This window comes from Pongo abelii, chromosome 8 (genome assembly GCF_028885655.2).
Source record: "Pongo abelii isolate AG06213 chromosome 8, NHGRI_mPonAbe1-v2.0_pri, whole genome shotgun sequence".
In the NCBI taxonomy this organism is placed as follows: Eukaryota; Metazoa; Chordata; class Mammalia; order Primates; family Hominidae; genus Pongo; species Pongo abelii.
Window position 1 is genome coordinate 127,546,971 of NC_071993.2, and position 22,909 is coordinate 127,569,879.

At 44.4% G+C, this 22,909-nt stretch overlaps 1 protein-coding gene across 6 annotated transcripts in view; it reads left to right on the forward strand.

Moving 5' to 3' along the window:
* PLPP4 (phospholipid phosphatase 4) overlaps window positions 1-22,909 on the forward strand; it is a 144,698-nt gene that overhangs the window by 36,776 nt on the left and 85,013 nt on the right. For 3 of the 6 annotated variants that reach the window (XM_063727783.1, XM_054522964.2, XM_002821210.5), the window contains exon 2: window positions 19,745-19,853. In XM_063727783.1, the coding sequence (XP_063583853.1) occupies window positions 19,745-19,853 (109 nt within the window). Of the gene's footprint in view, window positions 1-4,854; window positions 4,995-5,026; window positions 5,049-19,744; window positions 19,854-22,909 lie in introns of those variants that run through there. The other 3 variants (XM_054522961.2, XM_054522962.2, XM_063727784.1) reach the window with 3 other exon arrangements.

Below are 22,909 nucleotides of genomic sequence, written 5' to 3' on the forward strand. Positions count from 1 at the left end.
AGAGCACAGGATCTGCTATATTCTTCCCTTTTACCTAACAGTATATCATTGCAAACAGTCAATCACCATAAATGGTCAGTGTATGGCTGTCTTAGTCTGTTTTACGCTGCTATAACAGAATACCTGAAATTGGATAATTCATAATAAACAGAAATTTATTGGTGCATGTTTCTGGAGATTAGGAAGTCCAAGATCGAGGTGCCAGCATCTGATGAGGGCCTTCCTGCTGCATCATCCTATGGCAGAAGGTGAGAGGGCAAGAGAAGGTGAGAGAGGGCAAAAGGGGGGTGAATTTTTGCTTTTATAAGGAACCCATTCCTGCAATAATGGCATTAATTCATCCAAGGGGGCAAAGCTCTCATGGCCTAATTACCTCTTAAAGTTCCCATGTCTTAATATGTTGCATTAGGGATCAAGTTTGTTGCATTGGGGATCACCTCTTAATACTGTTGCATTGGGGACCAACACGTGAACGTTGGGGGACACATTCAAACCATAAAAATGGAAGAATAATGTTCCCCCAGGGATGTCCACATCCTCATTCCTGGAGCCTGTGAACATATAACCTTACACAGCCAAGGGAATTAAGGTTACAGATGTAATTAAGGTTCTATTCAGATGACCTTGAGATGGAGAGATTATTCTGGATTAGCTGGTGGGCCCAGTGTAATCACATGAGTCCTTAAAAGTAGAAAAGAAGAGGCAGAAGAGGGGTCAGAGAGATGCAATGTGTACAGGACTCAACCTGCCATTGCTAGCTTTGAAGATGAAGGGACCACAAAGCAAGGAATGAGGGCAGCCTCTAGATACTGGAAAAGGCAAGGAAGTAGATTCTATTCTAGAGCTTCCAGAAAGGAATGCAGCCTTGCTAGCACTTTGCCTTTAGCCCAGGGGGATCTGCATCAGACTTTTGACTTCCAGAACTTGTGTTATTTAAAGCCACTATGTTTGTAGTCATTTGTTACAGCTGCAATAAGAAACTTATACCATCTGTTTCTAAACCTGTGCCTTCCCCCTAGAGCTCCCTGAAGGCAGGGACTGTGCCTTATTCACTCTGGGTCCAAGTGCCTGGCACAGGCTTTAAGCTCAACAAACATTTGCTAAACTCTTTTCACCTGCTCAGGAGCTGAGCCTCTGCATTAGGACTGGAGGGGACCCCTTTGTCTCTCTTTTCCATACCCAAACCCTAGTCTTGATGTGGCCCACTAGGAGTGGCCTCCAAGGCCTACAGACCTACTTCCAGCCCAGGCCAGCCTAAAGTGAGGGCAAGTGGTACAGGGAGAACACTGCCTGCTGGCTTAGCTCACACCAAATAGCACCTCCTTCAGAAGGGGAATTCCTGTTAAGTAGAAGGGTTCATAAGTGGAACTCAAAACATGCACATGGTTTTTGATGCTGGATACTGTGAATTTCCTGCCATATTTTTACAAAAGTACCATTATTGATTCATTCAGCAGGGAAATAAATGAGGTAAAGACAAAAATCAAAAAGAAAATTGAAATAAAAGAAAAGAACAAGAAAAGCAAAAAGAATACAGCGATGTGAGCCGTTCACCTCCTGAGTTGCTGCTTGCCCATCTCTCCTTGTAAGGTGACTGCACAGTAGGCCTGCCCCACCCTGGCTGCCCCGAGATTTGTATTAGTTGGCCTAGGGTGAGGCAGGGACAGTGACATTTTTAAAAGCTCAATGATGGAGCCTAGTAAGCAGCTGGAGGTGGGCGGGGGTGGGGGGACACCAACTGCTGCACGATATTCTTGCTCTGCTCTGGTCTCAAATTAGAAGCTCCCAAACCCTAAAACTCTGTAAAGGATGCTGCTTGAAAACCAGCCAAGCAGCCCTCTCATCTTATAGATGGAGAAACCGTGGTTTAGAAACACAGATGCCAACCTCACAGTCATGCAATGTGACACTTGGTGTCCGGGTTGAGGCCACGGCCTGCTTCTGTGTATTTGTCACGCCCACCATCGATCTTACGAGTGTTGCCAACAGTCTTAAATTGGGGCAGCCCATAAACCTCCATCTGTGAGAGGCTTTCCTCCCATTTCATTTAAATTTTTTTTTTTTTCCTCCTCAAATGCTCCTTTGAAAGATCTGCTTTTGATGGGAGACATGGACTCACCCTGCCTCCGCCTCCATGTCCACCATCCCCTAGATGAGGCAATACCAATTAGCTAGTATGAACATGGGCTCTGGAGTCACTCAGGTGTGGCTCTGAAATTTGGCTGCACTAATACTGTGTGGTCCCTGAAAGCCTCAGTTTGACCGGCTGTGAAATGGGCTTAATACTAGTACATCATTCATAGTGGTTGTGAGGTTGAAAAGACATGGAATACATTTAAAGTGCTCAGAACTGCGTGTGACACATAAATGCCAGCTGTTATACATTATATTATTGTTATAAATTACTACTGATATAGGGAGGAGAGTGTGGTTTCAGGTGTCAGAGCCAGTGAGGAATATCAACAGACATTTTTGCTGTTGCTTACTGGCTTCCTCTGGAATGTATGTGACATTGGTCAGTGGTGTCCACTCCTTGACCAGACAGGCACAAGTCCTCTCTTGGGGACTGGTAACAGTGAGCTTCCAAGTGATGCATGGTGTGATGAGCTTGTTAGCCTTGGAGCAGAGGCTCCCTGGGCTTTTACCTCTTACCTATCTTGCCCGCCTTAAGGTCAGCCCACCCGGGCTGCCTCCTGCAGGGATCCCAGATGTATGGACAGATATGAGCCCTTGCTTATTATGGGATTCAGAAAGGGTCTGCTGCCTTCTCCTTCACTGTCTCCATTACAGAAACATTTTCCATGCAAGTAATTGCAGAATGAGATAACAAGGAGGAAGATGGGGCAGATGATAGTGGATAAACTAAACTAACTTGATTACAGTCTTTCTCAAACTTGTTATCCACACTTGCTGTGCTGTGCAAAATCTCAAAAGCCAATTAAGACCTTACCATCACAACTGCAGGTTCCAGAGAAGTCTCCCTTATAAGTCTAGCAGATCTGCCAACAGATTGAGAATGGTGAGAGTAACTCTTCTGCTTTGGATTTTTGAATTTTGGTGAGAACAGGGAGTTTTATTGTTACGCTTTTAAACAAAGCTATTACACATCCAGGTGGGAAGGCAACTCTTCTGCTGATGTGGTGTGTAGTGATTTAGGTGAACCTTTGGTATTTTAAAGTGGGATCATTCTGATTGGTAACATTGTCAATTGCACAGAGAACTGATTCATTTTAAGACATGTTTATGCCACTTACAAAATTACAAGTTAAAGGACTTTGGGAAATCATTTAAGTCAGAGAAGCAACATTTGATTTATTTCTCAGCTTACTATTAGCTTCCTTTTATCAATATTACTTGACCTTTAAATCAGTTTTTTAATAGACAAGATAACCTTATAGGGTCATGGTAAGTGTGAATGAAATAATGTATGTTAAGTGTATAATTCAGCACCTGGAATATAGAAGGGGTGCTGAAACTTTTGGTTTCTCCATTGTTTGGGAGGGGAGATTCATAGCATTTGGACAGAAAAAAACTCTAAAGTCATCCAGTCCAGTTCCTTAATGAGAAAAATGAGGAACAGATAGAGAAAGAACTGTAAATGATTTACTCCGATTGCTTTAGCAGCTAAGCCAAGAATAGAATGTGAATGTCCTGGCTTCCAGAGTTGGTGGCTGCTTCTTACCTGGTCCTTGACTGTTTCCCATGCCAGCAGGAAACCCAAAGCTCTCAATCCAGAGGCACCTGGAAATCCAAGACAGGAGAGGGCAGGGGAACTAAGGGATGGAGACTGTGATAAGAAAAGGCTCCAGAAGTCAGGGGCTCCCTGGGAGCAGATGTGGTCCCCACTGGAGAAGGACCATGTCCCAAGATGGCCTTTTGGGGTGACATTATTCAGGAAGTGCCTGGATGGAGGGAAGAAGAGCTTGGGGAAAAGAATGAGCAGGGAGAGTGATCACAGAACAGAAGGGCAGTGCCAGGAGCCCAGAGTCAATGCCAGCCCCCCTTGAGTGCTTTATAAAGCATTTTCACATTTATTATCTTATTTGAAGCCTTAAAACAGTTCTACCATGTGGGTGGAATGTCAATACGTGCTGAATGAATGACTGAGTGAATGAATGAATGATGACTGAAAGCTAACATTTATTAAACCTGCTTACTATGTGCCAGTCATTGCATTTATAATAAGCCTTTTACAGATGAGGGAACTGAGGCACACAGAAGTAAAGTGATTGGCCAAGGTCAAACCCTAGGAAGCATATTTCAGAATTCGTGCTTTTCATTTAACTATCTTGCCATACTGCAAATTTATGAAAGAAGAGTAGGTGGATGAATTTCCATTTTACTAACAAAGAGGTAGCAACATTGAAGGGCAAGAGGCTCCTACAGTTGTAAAGTAATCAGTGGTCGAGTCACTGCTAGTTAGCTCTTTTGATCTCTAGTCCAACATGCTGCTAACTGGCTCTAGCTTGTATCCCACACTACTTGGGCAGGCTCTGGGTCCTCCCACCACATACCGAGTCAAGCGGTTGTCTTCAGCCCACCCGTTGTCCCACCCCCACCTCAGTGTGCTCTTGCCCCACGTTTTCAAAAACAGTCATAATGGAAATAGCCCAGGATTATGGTTAGAAGTTTAAGTTCCAGTTTTGATGCTTGTTAGCTGAATGACTTTGGGCAGGGCAAGAAACCTCTTTAAGACTCAGCTTCCTTCTCTGGAAAATGGAGATAACAATGCCTACTTTTCACTTGTAAGGTTTGAGATAAGAAGTGTCTAGCAGCTTCTTGGCAGGTAAAAAGCACTCAGTAAATTGATCAGCTGATCCTTCCCTCCCTCCCTACTTCCTTTTGTCCCTCCAGGTGCCTCTGAAGATGACGTCTCATTTACTGCATGAATAAGGAGCAGTTCAGGCAGCTGTGATGTATCAAATCCAATTTTCAGTGAGCGCAGCAGGGCTGATATAGCTCCATCAGTTGGAATAGATGATGAAGAACGCAAGGTCTGCAAGTTGATCTTTCATTGGAGAATTGGTGGTGATAGTGGTGGTGCACAGGTACACATTGACCACACAAATGCTGTGGACCAGTTCGTCTTAATGAACCACTTGGCGAATGAGTACCCAGCAAAGGCCAGGCTCCCTGAGAATAGACATGCATTTGTTCACAGGGGAGCACGCTTCAGAGAGTGGGACCGAGGGGCCCTGGTGACTGTTAAATAGCCACCACTCCCCAGACCAGCTAGCAGCCAGTTTGAGCAGCCATGAGAGGTGGTGTGAGCACAGTGTCACACTGCGCAATGGGGGTAGGAGTGGGCCACAAACACATGGGTGTGGCAGTCTGGATGGGGAAGACCTTGGGGTGGGCATTTGCCTTGTCCAAAGTGGGCAGCTGCTTCTTAGATTTTTGGACTGAGTGCTGCCATGGGGAGATGCAGACTCAAGGTTGCCAGATCAAATGCTTTATCAGAAGCCAGAAATTCAGATGTTAGTGTAAGAGCTCCTGTTTTTAAAATATTGGCCATGAGTTACATTTAAAAAAATTTTTTTTAACATGGAGCAGCTCAAACCAAATATGCAGCAGGCTGCAATTAGTTCAGGTTGCCAGCTGCCAGCTTCCAATTAAAGATTCCATGTGGCAGAGGCTTGGGTCTTTATTGGAACAGCTGACATGGATTTGTTTGTTCATTCATTGATTCAACAAATATTTATTGAGCACCTACTGCATGCCAGGCACTATTCTAAGTACTGGGGATACAGCTCAGATCACAAGCAGACAAGAATGCCTGCTACCCTTGTGGAGCTGGTGTTCTGCTGTGACCCCTCCATTCTGCCTGAGGCCACTGAATCTTTGCAGTAGTAATGATGATGATGAGCTGGTTATTCCCTCTCCTCTTCTTAGGGAGACTTAAAGTGAGCGGCTCAACCTCAATCATAAAGTCCAGTTGTATCAAACAGGCAGCCATTCCTGGTCCTTGACTCAGGTGATGGCTGCTGGTGGGGACAGAGACACCACCTTGGGGATGTCTCCAGCTGTCCAAAGTCTACACCAGTTCTGTAGGCCACGTGGGTGAGATGCCTCCCTTTGTGTTTGAATTGAGAAGTTCAGAGTTTCCAGTACAGGTGGCCATGAAAACACCTATTGATATCCTCCATGAGCAAAAACTTTCGGCGCAAAAATGAGGGCTCCTTATCTGCTTGAAAAACACGGCCCCTGCCATTCCTGAGGGTGGAAGGAAGCTCCTGAGTTCTCCAGAGCTCAGCCACCGAGCAGGTGGACATACTGTGGGAAGCTGCATTCCAGAGCCTCGTTGAATGCTCACATGTTTGCAGCCCTGTCCTGGATGCCTGCCCTCAGCCTCTCCTCTAATCATGGGCTGTATTTGTGGCTGTTTCATCTTACACATCTGATTCCTCTCACCTGCCAGACCATTATAGAACACAGCCTTGTTCCTCCATGGGGGAACAGTAGGTCAGAGAAATGGTCAGGGGTGTCAGGTCAGGATTGTGCTGATTTCTGCCAAGGACTCGGGTGAGATCTCGAGGGAGCAGCAGAAAGGCCTGATGCCACCTGTGCTGCTACTCACTGGAGCCAGGGGAATTCAGACCACATTGCCAGGATGGAAAATCTCAAAGACACCTCACAGGCCCCTATTTAGGAAAATGTGCTCTCTGTATATTATGTTTTAATGAAAATGGCAGCTCAAAACCACCTTCAAACTAAGTTCTGTTTTTCTCTGTGTTTTCCCCTGAGTGATGAGTAGCATTCTTTCCTGTCCTCGAGCCCCTATCTCTGCTCAGGGTTATGTCCTAGAGTCTTGCTGTGTCCTGGTGCAGGGCATACATAGCTTTAGGCTCTGGCTAAATTCCTAAACACTCCTATTTAATCTTGGAAAGAACACTTTACTAGATATTTTAGAGTTAAAGATTAGTTGGAGACTGAGATCTCATAGCAAGGAAATATACACTTTCCCCTTGTCCCTTCTTTGCTAGGTATGTCTATGTCTTTCAGTGTGTCTTCATTTGCCTGCGGCTCAGGTACAGCCAAGTGGTCCATGCATCAAACATCACTTCCCATTGCGAAATTTATTTGGCCAAGAGAGGAGCTGAGTTCTGGAGGTCTCTGGGCTGCTGGCCCTGCTGGGTGAGGGGACCTGGCTTGTGCTAAGGTGGATCTGGGCTGTGGGTTGCCCAGGAAACCAGTAGGAGGTGAATTCTGCAGGTTTCCCTGGGTCACAAGCTTACTGGCCTGGTTCTGCCCCAAGTCACCTGCCACTGTGATGTTCACTTTCACCAGTACCTCATCACTCAAAGTTATTAAGCAGCTGCTTTTGGAGGCATTCGGGGCCACATCCGAGCCAGGGAGAGGGCTCCTCAGTGCCCCAGGCTCCAGGGCACCAGCACCTTTAACCTGAGCGTTTTGAAGGTGACTCATTTTGTGATTGACTCAACCTCTTTCCAGTTTCTCTTTCCTTCTGTTTCTGCTATTTCTTATCCTGCCCTTCCTTTTCCTTTCTAATTTTTCTCATTACTCTTCTCATTGTCTTCACTGAAATCTAGACGAAGCTAAATATTTCCCAATAATAAGCTGTTGCTTTAGTTGATAAAACACCTGATTTTGTGGCATCTCAAAGGCAAAGTTGTTTTATAGAACTTTTTGATGTGAAAATTTTTAAATACCCTCCACCAATTATCAGCACTTTTATTTCATCTGCTTCCCTCTCTCCCCTTTTTGGTGAAGTCTTTTAAAGCAGATCCTAGATATGGCATCATGTCTGTAAATACTTTGATATGGAATTTTAATCTATAAGAACAACAACAACAAAACCCAACAACAAACATACAAGCAAACAAAAAAACCCAAGTGATCTCCCATTACTGTTGTAATACCTGATGAAATTAATAATAATTTCTTTGAATCAGGATCCAAATAAGGTCCACACATATTTGGTATACATGTTTTTGGAAATAATTTGTTTTTCATTTAGAATTCTTTGGTAATTAGTACTACTATTAATGCCAGTTGTTGAGTGCCTCTTGTGAGATCTTGACAATTATCTCAAATCTTCTAGCAGAGTGCTCTGCCCATTTTATAGATGAGCCGGGCAACTTAACTGCTTGACCCAGGTTATGAGGCCTCGACTGGATCCTGCTCTGTCAGCTGCTGCACCCAGGTTTACGTAGACCAGGATTTTCTGTTTGTGTTCAGACAATGAAAACATTTTCAGTCTTCTGTTGTTTACTCCCAAAGGAAAGGCACCCTCTGTAGAAATGTTTGAAAATAGTTGCACTAAACATTTGGATTTCTGGGGTGATGCATGTTGTTTCTGCACATTGTGTTGCTGCCAAATATGCTTACGTTTACACCATGCCCCATAGCAGGCATGTTTGAATGTGTTTTGCTATTTTTATTATGAAGCAGAAGTGGTTTTGAATATCCTGTTGCTGCTGAAGACAACTCCTGCAGGAAGGGAAGCATAGAACAGCCTGGCTCTTTACGTCTATTCTGCATTACCTCACTGTTTATTCCTCCCCACAGCTGCTGAGATAGTGGCCGTTATCTCCATTTACAGAAGAGGGCTCAGAGAGGACATATGCCTTGCCCAAATCACACTATGAGTAAGAGGCAAGGGCAGGATGCTCGGTTTTCAACTCCACAGCTCTGGCTGCCAGCCGTTGTACTTTCAGAGCAACACTATCTTCCTTGCTATTTCTCCACTTTTGAGGTCCTGCTTCTGGACTTTTCTGTGCCAACATTTTATCCTGGAAAAATTCCAAATATTTCGAAAGGTTGAAAGAGTAGAATGATCCCCTATATACTCTGCCTAGATATAGCAATTGTTAACATGTAATCATATTGGTTGGATATCTCTATTTATTGTTTATATGTGCATTTTTCTGAACTACCTGAACGTAACTTACTGATACCTGAGGCTCCTAAACCCCCCTAAATGTTTCGGCTGCTTCTCCTACAAAGAAGGTATTCTTCTACATATCCATGTCATTACTGCACTGAAGAAAATTAGTATACTTCCTTACTATCACCTAAAATCTAACTCATTCTCTAATCCCACAGTTTCCCCAACCATCCCCAGTATTTCTTTTTAATAGCTTTTGGTTTGTTTTGACCCAAGATCTAGTCAGAGCACATATGTTTCATTTTTGATTGTTTTGTCTCTTCAGGCTCTTGTAATCTGGAACATTTAGCTTTATTCTAACTTTATTCATGGGTTCACCTAATTGTTCATTGAGGGTGTTTGACTTGTTCCTCTTCCCCTGTTGGGTCTAAGGGTTTGATGAGATCCAGAGCATGCATGTTTGGGAAGAATGCTCAGTGGGATGCCATGGCCGTCCTGTCTCCTTGTGTTGAGGGCACAGGAGAAAGGGTCTGTGGCTCCAGTGTCAGGGGCCACAGGTAAAGAATGCAAGTTAGGGTCATTTTTCTAAAAGCTGAAGAAGAGTCGGCATGAGCAGGCAGAGGCTTTGCATTGGGAGCTTTGCTTCACCCGCACGGCCTGTTCTGGCCCTCTCTCTGCCAGTCCCGCTGCTTTCCATGCCGTGGGAGGTGGATAGATGGATGACATCTCCAGGCTTGGGCCACACATTTCCACACTGTCCACTCACCAATCCCCACCCATCCCGCCCCAGTGTGTTTAGGAGGGTACAGCAGTAGAGTACATGTTTTCATTGTCTCTTATACACCTTTTTGTCGAGGGAGGGATTCCTGCCCTAGGGTTAGGAGGACGGTCATACATGACACTCAACACGGCAGATGAGATCAACGGCAGCTTATTCCTCACATATACTCACAGCCCAGGGGAGGAGTACACTGCATGCCATGCAGGGACACAAGGAACAGAGTGAACATCCAGGGACTATGGGAGGCAGGCTTTGTAGTGTATCAGGAGGGTGGGGTGGTCCCTGGTAGTGGCAGGAGGATGTAATTGACTTATTGAATAATTCCACGAGCTAGCAGGAAGCTGAGACTCACTATTCAGAGATAAGCAGAAACTGTGCCTGGTCACATCAATAAGAAATGTTTGGCTACAGGACCTTATTTGTGAAAGCAGAGTAGGGAGGGGAACTTGTGGTTAGGACATTTGAATCCATTTTGGTTTCAGATGTCAAAACAAGACATAACATTGGGCCTCAATTTTAGACTTTACACTGCTCAAATTTAACACCCTTATTATTCATTCACTATGTGTACTCATCCTCATAAGCACTTCATATGAATTAATTCATTTAATCCTTACAACAACCCTCTGAGGTAGGCACTATTATCAGCGTCACTTCAGAGATGAGGCAACTGAGGCCTGAGAGGTCAAGCACCTTGCCTAAGGTCATGTGGCTAGTAAGGAAAGAATCAGAATCCAACCCAGGAGAGCTGCCCGCAGAATCTGTGCCCCCACAGTTGAAAAGGGCATGAGATTTAGAGTGAGGGCATGAGGACATGAATCCTGGCTCTGCCTTGGGTGGGCATTTATGCTTGCTAAGCCTCAGTCTTTGCATCTGTTCGGAGGCTTATCACAGAGCAAGAAGAACCATCCCCAAGGGGGGTGGTAATTCTGGGAGCTGTTCCTGGTCCGGTCCTGGGCTGATGTCTGCATGCCATTCTTCCTTATCCAGGCGAGGGTTGGATTATTTGATTAAATCAGCTGCTGCAAAGGAAACCCCTCTTTGGATGATAGGTACAAGACAGTTGGTGGGAGCAACTTCTTGGGGTCTTCATTTCTTTTTCCACCTCCTTCCCTGTGCATTCTTTCCCCTCTTTCCAACAAACATCAAACTTTGCTCTGCAAAAATCTGATCTCAATCGTCCACACTGAGTGAGACTGGAGATCTACATGTTGCATTTCCTGAGTAAGGTCATATCTCTATATCTCTAATTGGGGAAAACTCTGTGTCTTATTAAAATAATTGCAGATGCCACTGAGCTGGTGGGGAAAGCATGTATGTGTGTGTTGTATGTGTGTATTGCGCATGGCTGTGTTGCTTGACTTCCTTAAAAGTCCAGTGCATGTACGGAGGAATAGTGCACCCTGTGCTGTATAGACTTAGGCAAGACATCTGACATCTTGTAGCTTCAGTGCACTCGTTTCTAAAATAGGAATAATGGTAATTCCTGCCTCATAGGGTTCTTATGAGGATGAAGTCCTGTTGGAAAGCAGCAAGTGAAGGGCTTGGCATAAGATGTCTGCAATATCATAACTAACTATGATTATTATTCTAATTGTTGACTGTTTTGGGAGATAGCCAACTACTCCAATTCAGAGTAAAGACCTGTCTGAGGGCAGTTTGCTGGCCCACAGGCTTACAGAGATAATCCATCAACATGTTCTCCCTATAACCACACCCACCCCTTGTTCCCAGGACTAATGAGTAATCTGATAGGCCTTCCTGCCTAGAGTGGAGTGGCCTGCATTTTCTGCTGACCACATCGGATGCCTGTTTATAAGGGCTTTTCCCCGTTGCCCGAGAGAGGCTGACTAGGGAGGAAAACTCAATAGTGCAATGAGGAAACATGCTTTCCTTTTGGCTCTCACCTGGAAAACGTTTTTTGTTTATCATGTGTCTTCAAGTGTAATTATTTTTTTCTTCAGATCTCAAGGGTTGAAAGTGACTTTCTGGGCCATTGTTTGCTCATAGAATGACCAAATGATGCAGAGTTTTGTTGCCATTCTTCTATCTGCTCCCTTTTCCCAACACACAACCTCACTACCCTCAGGTGGGGCTTGAAGAAGGTGGGGCAGCCTTCTCAGACCCAGCATATTCATATTTGTAAGATAAACAGCCACCATTTATGGAGGCCTTCCGTGCCCCAGGTGCTATGCTGGACCCTAACTTATTACTGAACAGAATATTCGCAATGGCCTTGGAAGGTATGGCAGCATCCTGGGGGACAGGAGGAAGACATGTAGCCTCAGAGAGGTCAAGTGACTTTTTTCAAGCCACCCTGCCAGCAAACACCAATGCAGGGATTTGGACTAAGTCTAATTATCTGATTGGGTTTATATTTCAGTATAATCCTGTGTTATTTATAGTTGGGAAAAAGGATGGTGAAGTCTGTCATCCTAGTACTTGACTTTAAAGCCCCCTGGAGTCTTAACCTATCTTGAAAAAGGCCTGTCATCCAGGCACATGGCCTAAGGGCGTTGGCAAATCCAAGAAATCTTTTAGAAGCTTATAGGGATCCTCTGGGGCTTTGGGCACTTGACTTTGAATTAGAAGAGGCCCAGGGGGACGGTGGCATCACTGTCCCTTGTCATGGACTTGCTGTTTCTGCTGGTGTGATGTCAATATCAGCCATTCCTTTGGATTCCCAACTTTGGGCTGCACCTGTTGCCACATTTGGCATGTGGACTGTGATAGATACATACCTTGGAACATCCCTAGAGGACCAGGGTCCTGACAGGTGGCTCTGGGTGGGAGGCTATTTCATGAGACCAACTACTGGGGCACTCCAATCTAGACATCTTCTTAAAGCAGAGTGCAGTGGCAAGCTCATGTGTTCTGATGCATACAAGCAAAAACCTCAACACCCAATTCCACAATCTGTTGTGACCCAGATTATACAATCTGTAATCTCCATAAGAGTTGGGACCATATTTGTATTCACCAGTGTTATAGGACAGTACCTGGCACATCATGGGCACTCTAAATATTTGTTGAATGAAGAAAAATTTGGCAAAGATGATAGTCCACTCTCTGTCCCCTCCTGTGTCCTTTCTATATAACAAGACACATATCCTGAGATCTTTAAGTCATGTTGAGCTATGGAAACAGAATTAACCAACAAGAGCATGGGAGTGAGAGAGAGAGAGAGAGAGAGAAAGGAAGAGGGAGGGAGAGAGAGAGAAAGAGAGAATATGTGAGTGTGCGTGTGTGTGTGCAGGTGAGCATATGTGAGTGTAGTTTTTATCTGTCATGAGTCTAGATGCTGCCCCACCTAGCCCTAGTCTGGGGATCCTCCTAGGGGTAGGACCATATTCTAATTTGATGCCAAGCTGGTTAAAGGCCTGGAGAGCCCCCTGTGATGCCACATGTGCCTCTGGAATTGCATCTGCTGCTTGTAGGTGAAGATTCAGGTGACCAAAAAAGGTAGTCGGTGGTGCTTTTGTGATTTAGCAATGAAAGTGCCACTGGCAGCCACGGTTTGCCTAAAGGGGAAGGGTGTGTGGTTTTCTGTTACATTTTGCTTTCAGATCACTCTGACTTTAGTTTTCCTGCTTTTCATTCTTAGTCAGTATCAGATCCTCCTTTACCTCTTTTCCATTTTGGTTAATTTCAGTGGATTATCCCTGCATCTTAAATAATTGCATCCTTTTGCTTCCCTTCCACTCACTTAATTTCATAGTGTGTATGTGTGTGCGCACACAAGTGTGTGTTTATGTGTGTTGGTGTGTCTGTGCATTTTGTGTGTGTATATGTAATTATAAGCTTTATCTAAGGAAGATTTAAACGTGTGAACCACACATGAACAAACTGAAGAGAAAATTGCTTGTCATAAAGTTACAATTACATCTTTGAATTTTCTTCATGAATTTTTTTTCTTGCCCTGTCTTATGGTGCTGAGTGAATGTGTTTTAAGGTCTTCAAACTATATCAGGAGAAAATTAAGGAGAAAATATATAAAACTGCCCCCACTTTGCCCAGGAGAAATTAAGATACAAATAGATTAAGATAACTATGCGGCCGGGCGCGGTGGCTCACGCCTGTAATCCCAGCACTTTGGAAGGCCGAGGCGGGTGGATCACGAGGTCAGGAGATCGAGACCATCCTGGCTAACACGGTGAAACCCCGTCTCTATTAAAAATACAAAATATTAGCCGGGCATGGTGGCGGGCACCTGTGGTCTCAGCTACTCGGGAGGCTGAGGCAGGAGAATGGCGTGAACCTGGGAGGCGGAGCTTGCAGTGAGCAGAGATCACACCACTGCACGCCAGCCTCGGCGACAGAGCAAGGCTCTCTCTCAAAAAAGAAAAAAAAAAAAGATCACTGTCTAATTTAAACAGCAAAGAAATAGAAGTATGTCTTGGATTAAAATCCAACAACAATTTATCTGACTTTGGGCAGTTAAAATTATCATTAAAGAAAATAATATGTTTACTTTAGTAGTAACTTTGCTTTTCAATGTAGTAACATTTGACCTACACAGTCCAGACATTTTATTTTTAGTTTGAATCCCTATTAAGTGAAATGATGTTGACAGTAGTTAACAATTCATGAATGCTTGTAATGGGGGAAGTCCATGATTTTGAGGTGAGACTGGCACTGCTGCTGAATTAGAGTTTATTGATAACAATGAAGAAAATATTGCATTCACACCTATGCAGTCTCATTAAATAGCATTTTTCCTTTGAAATGATTCATAAATGATACCTTGTAATCTGTTAGAGTTCCGTGCCTCCTACTCATGTAGGGCTGTTTATTTTTGGTCATCAAATCTGATGAAGTTTTAGGAGTCTTACTCTACTCTTAAACAAATTATGAGATGCAATGGATAACTAGTGTGATTATCCACATGATTTGAGTACAGAGGGCCCTGAGTTATGTACATAGACACACCAGCTTTTCTATTCTTTTTGTTTGTTTGTTTTTGAGATGGAGTCTCACTCTGTCACCCAGGCTGGAGTGCAGTGGCATGATCTCAGCTCACTGCAACCTCCACCTCCTGGGTTCAAGCAATTCTCATGCCTCAGTCTTCCAAGTAGCTGGGATTGCAGGCACGCACCACTACACCCAGGTAATTTTTTGTTTTTAGTACAGAAGAGGTTTCGCCATGTTGGCCAGGCTGGTCTCAAACTCCTTGCCTCGTGTGATCCACCCGCCTTGGCCTCCCAGAAGCTCTTCTATTCTTAACGAAGGCTTTGCAGTGATGGCGAAAGGCCTTCACAGTGAGAACAACAGGCCTGACCCTCATCCCCAAAGGCATTCTGCATCCTTGGATCTGTCTGAGCCTTCTGGACATTAAGATGTTTTTAGCTGTTCTGTTTTTACTGGAAATAAAAGTAAACCAAATGGTTTTACCCACCTTCTAGTGGTAAAAGAGTTGCTGCAATTTCTTTAGCCTTTTCTTGAAAAACTCAAGGACGTCCATCATTATGCTGGCCAGGAATATACTGACACTTGCGAGCTGCTAAGGCTGGCCGGGCTATAGTCCTCTACGCTGAATGGCTTCAGGTTGCTGTGCCTTTTCACTTTGTTTTCTATATTTTTTTCTCCCCCCATGACACAAGTGGTGCTTGAGATGACTTTAATGGCTTTGTGAGGTGAGTTTAGATTCAGATTGTATTGGGTTGGTGCAAAGGTAATTGGGGTTTTTGCTATGCTTTTTTTTTTTTTTTTAAATGGCAACGACCGCAATTACTTTTGCACCAATGTAATACATGGATGTGACCCACCTTCTACCACAGTCATGGAGAAGATCCCCTGGGGATCATGTTAAATGCAGACTCTGATCCACTAGGTCTGGGGTGGGGCTGGAGATTCTGCATTTTTAACAAGATCCCACATGATGCTGCTGCCCTGGCCCCTTGTGACTCAAGGTTTGATCTACAGATCGGCAGCATGGCCCCCCTGGGAATCTTGCTGGAAATGCTAGCTCTAAGGTCTTTTCTGAACCTGCTGTCTCTGTGTCTGCAGTCACAAGACTCCCAAGTGATCCTTGGACACATTAAAGTTTGGGAACTGCCGACCTAACACACTGCTGGAGACCACACCTTCACACCTTCCCTAGAAGCAGGGTTCCCATTTCTTGGATTCCAAAGCACTTCCAAAGAGCTTGTGGAAGGATGTTTCCAGGCCTGGGCATGTCCTCTCTTGGGAACACCTTTAACGTCTCCAGGACTTTCCATTCCACTATGTGCCCACCTCTGTCCCTGTTAAGATCCTTAAGCTTTATTAAGACCTTGGTCTTCTGCATATTAGCTCCACTGTCTGCGTTCTTTGAGACAGACGCCAGTGGCTGGAGCATGGCTGGAGAAGGGACATCGATCTTTCTTAGTACTGCTGCTCCCAGAGGATATAATTTGCTTGATAGATGTGTTCTGGCTGCAGCTACTCAGGGTAGAGTGAGGGATTGTGCAAAAGCCTGGGTGTACCAGGCTTTAGAAAAATTGCCATGAGGATAATAAAACCTGAAAGACAAACAAGACGAGGAAGGAAGGTGCTCTGTGGTGTACCTGGTCCCATTGCCCTGTGGCCGGTTGTGTGAGAAGAAATAGGAGTCAAGGTTCTGGGGTCTCACAGAGTGGGGGGTGTGGCCGTCACAGTGTCAATCGCACCCTGTGGGTGGCAGAATATATTTCACAGTTGGCTGCAGCCATATCCCTCATCCACCTGCTTTTCTATAGTAAGAACTTGCCACACCCCAGTCAATGGGTGGAGTCATTTCCCCTCCCTGGAATCCAGACTGACCTTAGGACTCACTTCTAACTGGAGATGACACTACACAACTTCTGAGACTAGGTTGGAAAAAGCCACTGAGCTTCTGCCTTGTTCTGGGATACCTGCTGTGGGGGAAGCCAGTAGTTATGAATAATTCTGATCACCCTGAGCCCACAGTGCTGGACAGGAAGGGTTTTTCTGTGGGTGGGGGGGGGGGGGCGGGTAGGAGTGGGTTCCAGATCCTTTATTTTCAGAGCTTGCAACAGTTGGTTAGCAATGCTATCTAAGCTGGTATAATCCGAAGGCCATCCACCTTTTTCTTTAGGCACTCAACCAACAGAATCTCTTTCTTACAAACAAGATCATTGACCAGTTGGGATCTGTCTCAATGTGTGTGTGGGAAGAGGTTCTCTCCCCCACACTTTTCACAACAAGATTGTTTTATAGCCAAATGCAACTCAAATCCATAACACAGCAACTAGTCATCTCCAGTATCACTGATTCCCCCCACCCCCAGAATAGGAAGTTGAGGTAAGAGGGGAGAGACTGTGTCCTGTTATAAGAAAAACAACAGCAGGGGTTCCAGCTCCTACCAGGGTTCCAGCCAACAGCCTGGTCAGTGGACAGCCATTGACTGTGCCCACATGAGAGATTCTAAGTGGGAACTGCCTGGGCGATGAGCCTCTCTCAATTTCCTGATCCACAAATTCATGAGCAAAATAAAATGTTTTGAAGTAATTTGTTATGTAGCTACAGAAACTGGAGTATGCTGAAGCTTTAGTTATCAGAGATACACTACATATTCTTAAAAACACCCTTCAAGCAAAATTTATTTCATTTCATTTCATTTCATGTCTTAAAAACACTTGGGAGCAGGGAGTAGGTTGTCACAAAATCAAACAAAGCCCAAAAACTGTCTAGTAAAAATATGCAGCTTTAGGCTAGATTAAAATGATAATAGTAATACAATTCTAGTTTTTGTTTCTCTTCTGTCAGGCCCTACATATGTATTTCATTGTTTAACTTTCATTCCAACTCTGTAAGGTGTGTCTATTTTAGAGGTGAAGAAACTGAGGCTCAGAAAATGTTAAATGACTCATCATGTGCCACATAGCCAGAGCTGGGATTTGAACGCTGCTGGCTATGACTCTAGAGCCTGTCCTGCAGTGGGTGGAAAAGTTGTTAATGAGAAGAGTTAAATTACAGGATGTCCTGTCCTTGGATCCAAGGGTTTGGGACCCTTAGGTATCATTTAGTTCAATGCTGGGGACTCCTGGCCCATCAGGGCCACCTAGGGGACTGTTTTAAAATTCACATTACCAGACTCTGTTCACTTGGAGTCTTAGGTCTGTGGTAGGGTGTTTTCTAGAAGGTTCTGACCCTTCTCAAATTGAAGTCTCTGATTTAGTTCCCCCATTGCAGAGGCCCTGGGAGGGGAAGCAGCTTGCTCCACAGCATGGAGCAGCTCAGTTGGCAAGCTGGGGCAGAGAGCAGAGGGGCAGAGAGCTGGGGCAGAGAGCAGCTGGGGCAGAGAGCAGGGCAGAGAGCTAATGCCCAGAGAGGGTGCTCCTCCATGCTGCTTTAGAGGAATTTTGGAGGGCTGATAGCAGACGTGACTTGCACCCCAGTGAGGGGATGCAATAGGGATTCTGCAATAGAAGTGCTCCAGATTTAGGGTTGGTGAAGGGCTGACTGGGTTCTGTGACGATGGCATTGCAGGAGTCCGTTCAGTCATCTGGCAAATAGCTACAAGCAATGCCTGTGTGCTAGGCAGAGGCGCTGGGGGCCCAGTGCTGAGCAGAACAGTCATGGGTACCACTGCTTTTTGAAATTACATAAATACACAGACTTTCAGGACTTAAAACCTCGCAGTTAGAGGAGGCAGGGAGAGAAGGGGGAAGGGAAGGAGGGAGGGAGAGACAGGGAGAGAGACACCGCAGATGGATGGATTTTAGGTCTCTTAGATATGCAATAGAATTGAGAGTCAGGCTGATCAAAGTGAGAATAGTTTCAGTGTCACCTGTTCAAAGTCCCAAATAGGTGTTAACTTCTGTGGTCTCTGAGTGCCTACAGTGGCCCAGCAGTCCTACTGGGCTCTGGAGTGGCTCCTGCCCTCCAGAGTGACACTCTAGAGTGACAGCCCTGGAGTGGCTCCTGCCCTCACACCCTCACAGGGGAGCTAAAGCTGCAAACAGAACATGCTCATATAATGTCCCGAATCTGGTATAGAAACCAGGGCTGTGGGACTCCTGATTCTGTCTGGAGACTGGGACGGCTTTAGGGTGACCAACAGTCCTGGTTTGCTCAAGATTGAGGGGTTTCCTGGGGTATAGGACTTTCGGTGCTAAAACTGGAAAAGTTATGGACAAACCAAGACTGCTGGCCACCTTAGAGGGTTTCCTAGGAGAAGCTCAGCTTCCTCCTCCTCTCCCACTCCTCTGCGCTCCTCATCTTGGATCATGGAACTCCTTTTCCCAGAAGCCCAAACCAGAAGCCTAGGAATCAGCTTCAGCCACTCCTGCCCACAGGTTCTCCATGCCATCCATTTCCTCTCCAATCTGCTAGTCTCTCTTGCAGGGACAGCTGCTGCAACCCCAGCACCTCCCACCTTGCCTTCTCTTCTCTCCTCTGAGTCCCATCCTCACCATGGCCAGGGCTGCCATTTTGAATTGGAATTCCCATTCCATGCTCCTCTGCCAAACCTCTCCTTGGCTCAAAATCAAAGTCCTCTAGCCTGGCGCTCACAGCCCCAAATGACTTGGCTTCTTTTGCCCTCTCCAACTGCATCTGAAGTGGTGATGAACTTAGTTCCTCAGGTAAAGATTGGCTGGAGAGCTGGGAGGTGGCCCGATGGCTGAGATCTGAAAAAGCAGACCCCTGCATCTCTGCCCCTTTCTTCCCCCCGGTTTTTCTCTTGGCAGTGACTGCTTTTCATTGCTCAACCAATGAAGACAGCACACGGGCAGCTGTGCCAGTTACTCCCTCCCTTATGTTCCACCTCAAACCTATTTTGTTTTCAAGAGACCATGCTGCTGCCCTGGCCTTGCCCTATTCTGACTTCAGTTTCCAGTTTACTTTGGAACCCCAAGTCCTTGGAGTCTTTGTACACACAAAGCTACTCCCTTATGCATGGAATTGGTCCTTGCTGGCAGGTGGTGATGGAAGAGTCTGCAAAGTCTCAGTGATTCTTTCAGTCCTTCCCAAGCCTTTGAACCAGCTGAGAACTGACAGCAGGGCCTGTCTCTTTCCCCTTCCCCAGCAGGCTGGATTCCCACCCTGAGGTTGCATAGAAGGGGGGCCTCCTTGGGAACTTCCCGCAACAACAGAATGCTCAACCTTCATGTACTTTTCTTTTTATGTTTCAGTTTTACAGAGTTTTTGGATCCATTCCAGAGAGTCATCCAGCCAGAAGAGATCTGGCTGTATAAAAATCCTTTGGTGCAATCAGATAACATACCTACCCGCCTCATGTTTGTAAGTACCATGATTTCATTCCTTATTTGACTGCTCTCTCAAAGATGAACCAAATGGGTTTTCATCTTTGTTTTTCTAACCCTGAAGACAGTGGGTGGCCTGAGAGAAAGAGAAGGTGAGCAGCCCATCAAATTAAAATCCAGTTCCATGTCATGATAAGAGCTGCTTGGTCATGTGAGAAGTAGTCTGTTAGAAATGCTCATTCCCTGGTATCACAAAGAAATAGCACCCAAACATAAATTTAATTCTCTCAGCAAGGCAATTTTTACTTTCTGCAGAAAGGGTGCTCGTCGCAGATGGAACAATGGCGAGAACATGCTTGAACAAAGGAGGGAGGCAATTTTTATCCCTTATGCAGCTTGTCCCTGCTACTGTGTCCCGTCTCCATTGACTGGAGCCGGACCTCACAGTCTAAACTAATACCCGATTGGCTAACAGCTGAAAACTTTCTTAAATAGGTAAAGGGAGAACAAAGGAAAAGAGGAAGTTTCTTATGAAAGATTTAAAGAAGCAATAACATTTCCAAATAAGGAAGGGGCATAAGCTATAAGCTAAGATTTGCCTCGGCCTGTCTAGACATGCCTGAGTAAGCCAAAGCAACTAACTGGGCTAAAGTGTAAGAACTAACTGTTGATAGGAGGCTTTAGAGTAAGAAGCTATTATTCCTAGTGCCTATCTTATTTTTAAACTAAGACGAGCTTTGAAGAGGAACTTTTCTACTTTCTACAAGTCATTGCCCAATATTGTGGAATGAGAAAGGACTTGCTTGTCTGGGCTATGCTGAGTTACAGTAAAGGTAGACTAGAAGCCAGTGATGAGAATTTTCTCTCCCCTCTCTTTTTAGGATAAGCCTTGATTCTGCCAAATGAAGGTACCCAGATAGCTCTGTTTAAGCCTCTTTTCTGGTTTTAGCTGGTCAGTTGTTGGCCACTAATAAGACTACCCTGTGCTTCAACCTCTTGAGAGTGTCTTGTGTCTCTCTTCTTCTAGAATAAATGGGCAAGCACCCATAGAGCTGGTGAATATATTGAGATAAATTTTACCTCTCCTACCCCAAATGCCACATGGCAGTTGCCACATGGCAGTTGTAACCTTTTACATTTCACTGCCTATATGCCAGGCTTTTTGTGGAGAGCTTAAGAAATGGTGGTCTAATTTAATTCCACCCAGCATCCCAGTGAGGAAGATGTCATTATTGTCCACATTTCACAGATGCAAAACTGCATTCCAAGAGAGATGAGGGAACTTGCCCAATGTCACACAGCTAGTGAGCACAGCACCAGGTTCTAGCAGCCAGCTCTTGGAGCTCAGCTCTCAGCCAAGAGGCTGCCCTGAGGGTTGGGGGCAGAGTGTCTGGAACTCCTTGCTGATGCTAATGAAGCCCTGGAGAATTGGAGGATTACCATCACACCTTTCTAGAACAGAGGAAATATTTAAGCTCCTCTTTGTTATGGAACGATAATGTCACTTTTGGATGGGCAGCCTCCCAGCAGTTTGAAGGTTATTCCTGTTGACCTGCCAAGGTGTCTCGTGCCTCTCTGGGAACTGCTCCAGAAACTTCATAGACACACAGGGAACATTTTTGTATTTTGAAAGAAATCCCTCTGATTTTACAAAGGAAATTTTGTTAATTAGTGATGATTGGAAAGATCTGTGTTTTTGCAAACTCTTGGAAATGCCCATAATGCCAGTGAGCATTAAAGTATTATTTTAATTGCTTCTTAATGATTACTTTTCTACTGGAAAGTAAACTGGATTTTTATAAATCTTAGGGAAATTGACAAATTAGGGTAGTTGTGAGTAGGGAATTACTAACACATGACTATTAAAATCAGGCTTTTTTCATTTCTGCTGTAATTCAAATATTCTATAAATCCTAGAAATAAAGGAAGTAGTGTGTGTGTAATGAGTTTACTCAATGGCTTTAATAGGGAGAGCCTTCTATTTATCAGTTACTCCTATTTTTCATAACATTTTACATTTCATGTGTTGTAAAAACACAATTTGGAGATGAATGTTCATATGGGATGTTGTGAGAAATCTGTGGCTATGTCCTAGATTTATGAACAATAGATTGTTTTGAAGTCTAGATACAAATGCCACAAATATTCTGGCTACAGACGTAAATACGATGGAGCAATTTGCATGCTGGCGGTGGTAGAAATTAGTCAGTAGAGGGCTTATTCAGTGCTAGGATTCTCAGAGAACAGAAGGATATTCAGCTACACATACTGATTCATACCCTCTATTCTCCTAATGAAATAAGTTCAACCTTTTATTTCATTAATAGCAGTTGATGAATTTCATTCATTTGGTCACACGATTTAGTACAATTCCATAATAACACAAGGAAAGCAGTAGATACATTTATAATACCTGTAACACAAAGATGAAAAATATTTTGTCACCCCATAAAAAAGATTTGTTCTCCTGGGTTTTAAGAATTTAATATAAGGCATTATATTATTTTGGTCTTTTAAAACCTTCAGATGTTAGTAGAAGAATTGGTAATAGAACATCCATTTTCACTGATGTATAAAATGGCTTGATTTTCTTTGAAAGCTCACATTTTTTTATTTACTACATAAAAAAAAAATCCTGGGGTCTCCTTTAATTTTGGTTGGAATGTTTTAACCTAAAGATGAACTTTCTAATTTTCTTACCAAGGTGTTTTTTGAAGGCAACTGGCATTGACTTGGATTTTTTTTTATTGGATAATTAATGCTTCTAGAGTCGCAAGTTAGAGGAGCCAATTGGGCAAATGTAACAAGAAAATTAACAGAATAGTGGCTAGGGGATTAAGTGCAGAGTAAATGGTAATAATGTCACTGGAAGCCTCCTAACTTGCACTTTCGCTGTCTGTGACACCATTAGCTCAGGTGATGTCTGTCACCCTGAAAGTTGGGTGTAGTTGGAACTGTTTGATTCCAAGAGCTTGTTTCCCTTGACAACCTAGTGTTCCTGTTGACCAGAGAGACTGGCTGAGAATTCTTTCCAGATGCACTCAAAAGTCTTGCTTAACATTTCTGGGATATGCCCAAAGCCTTTATGGAAGG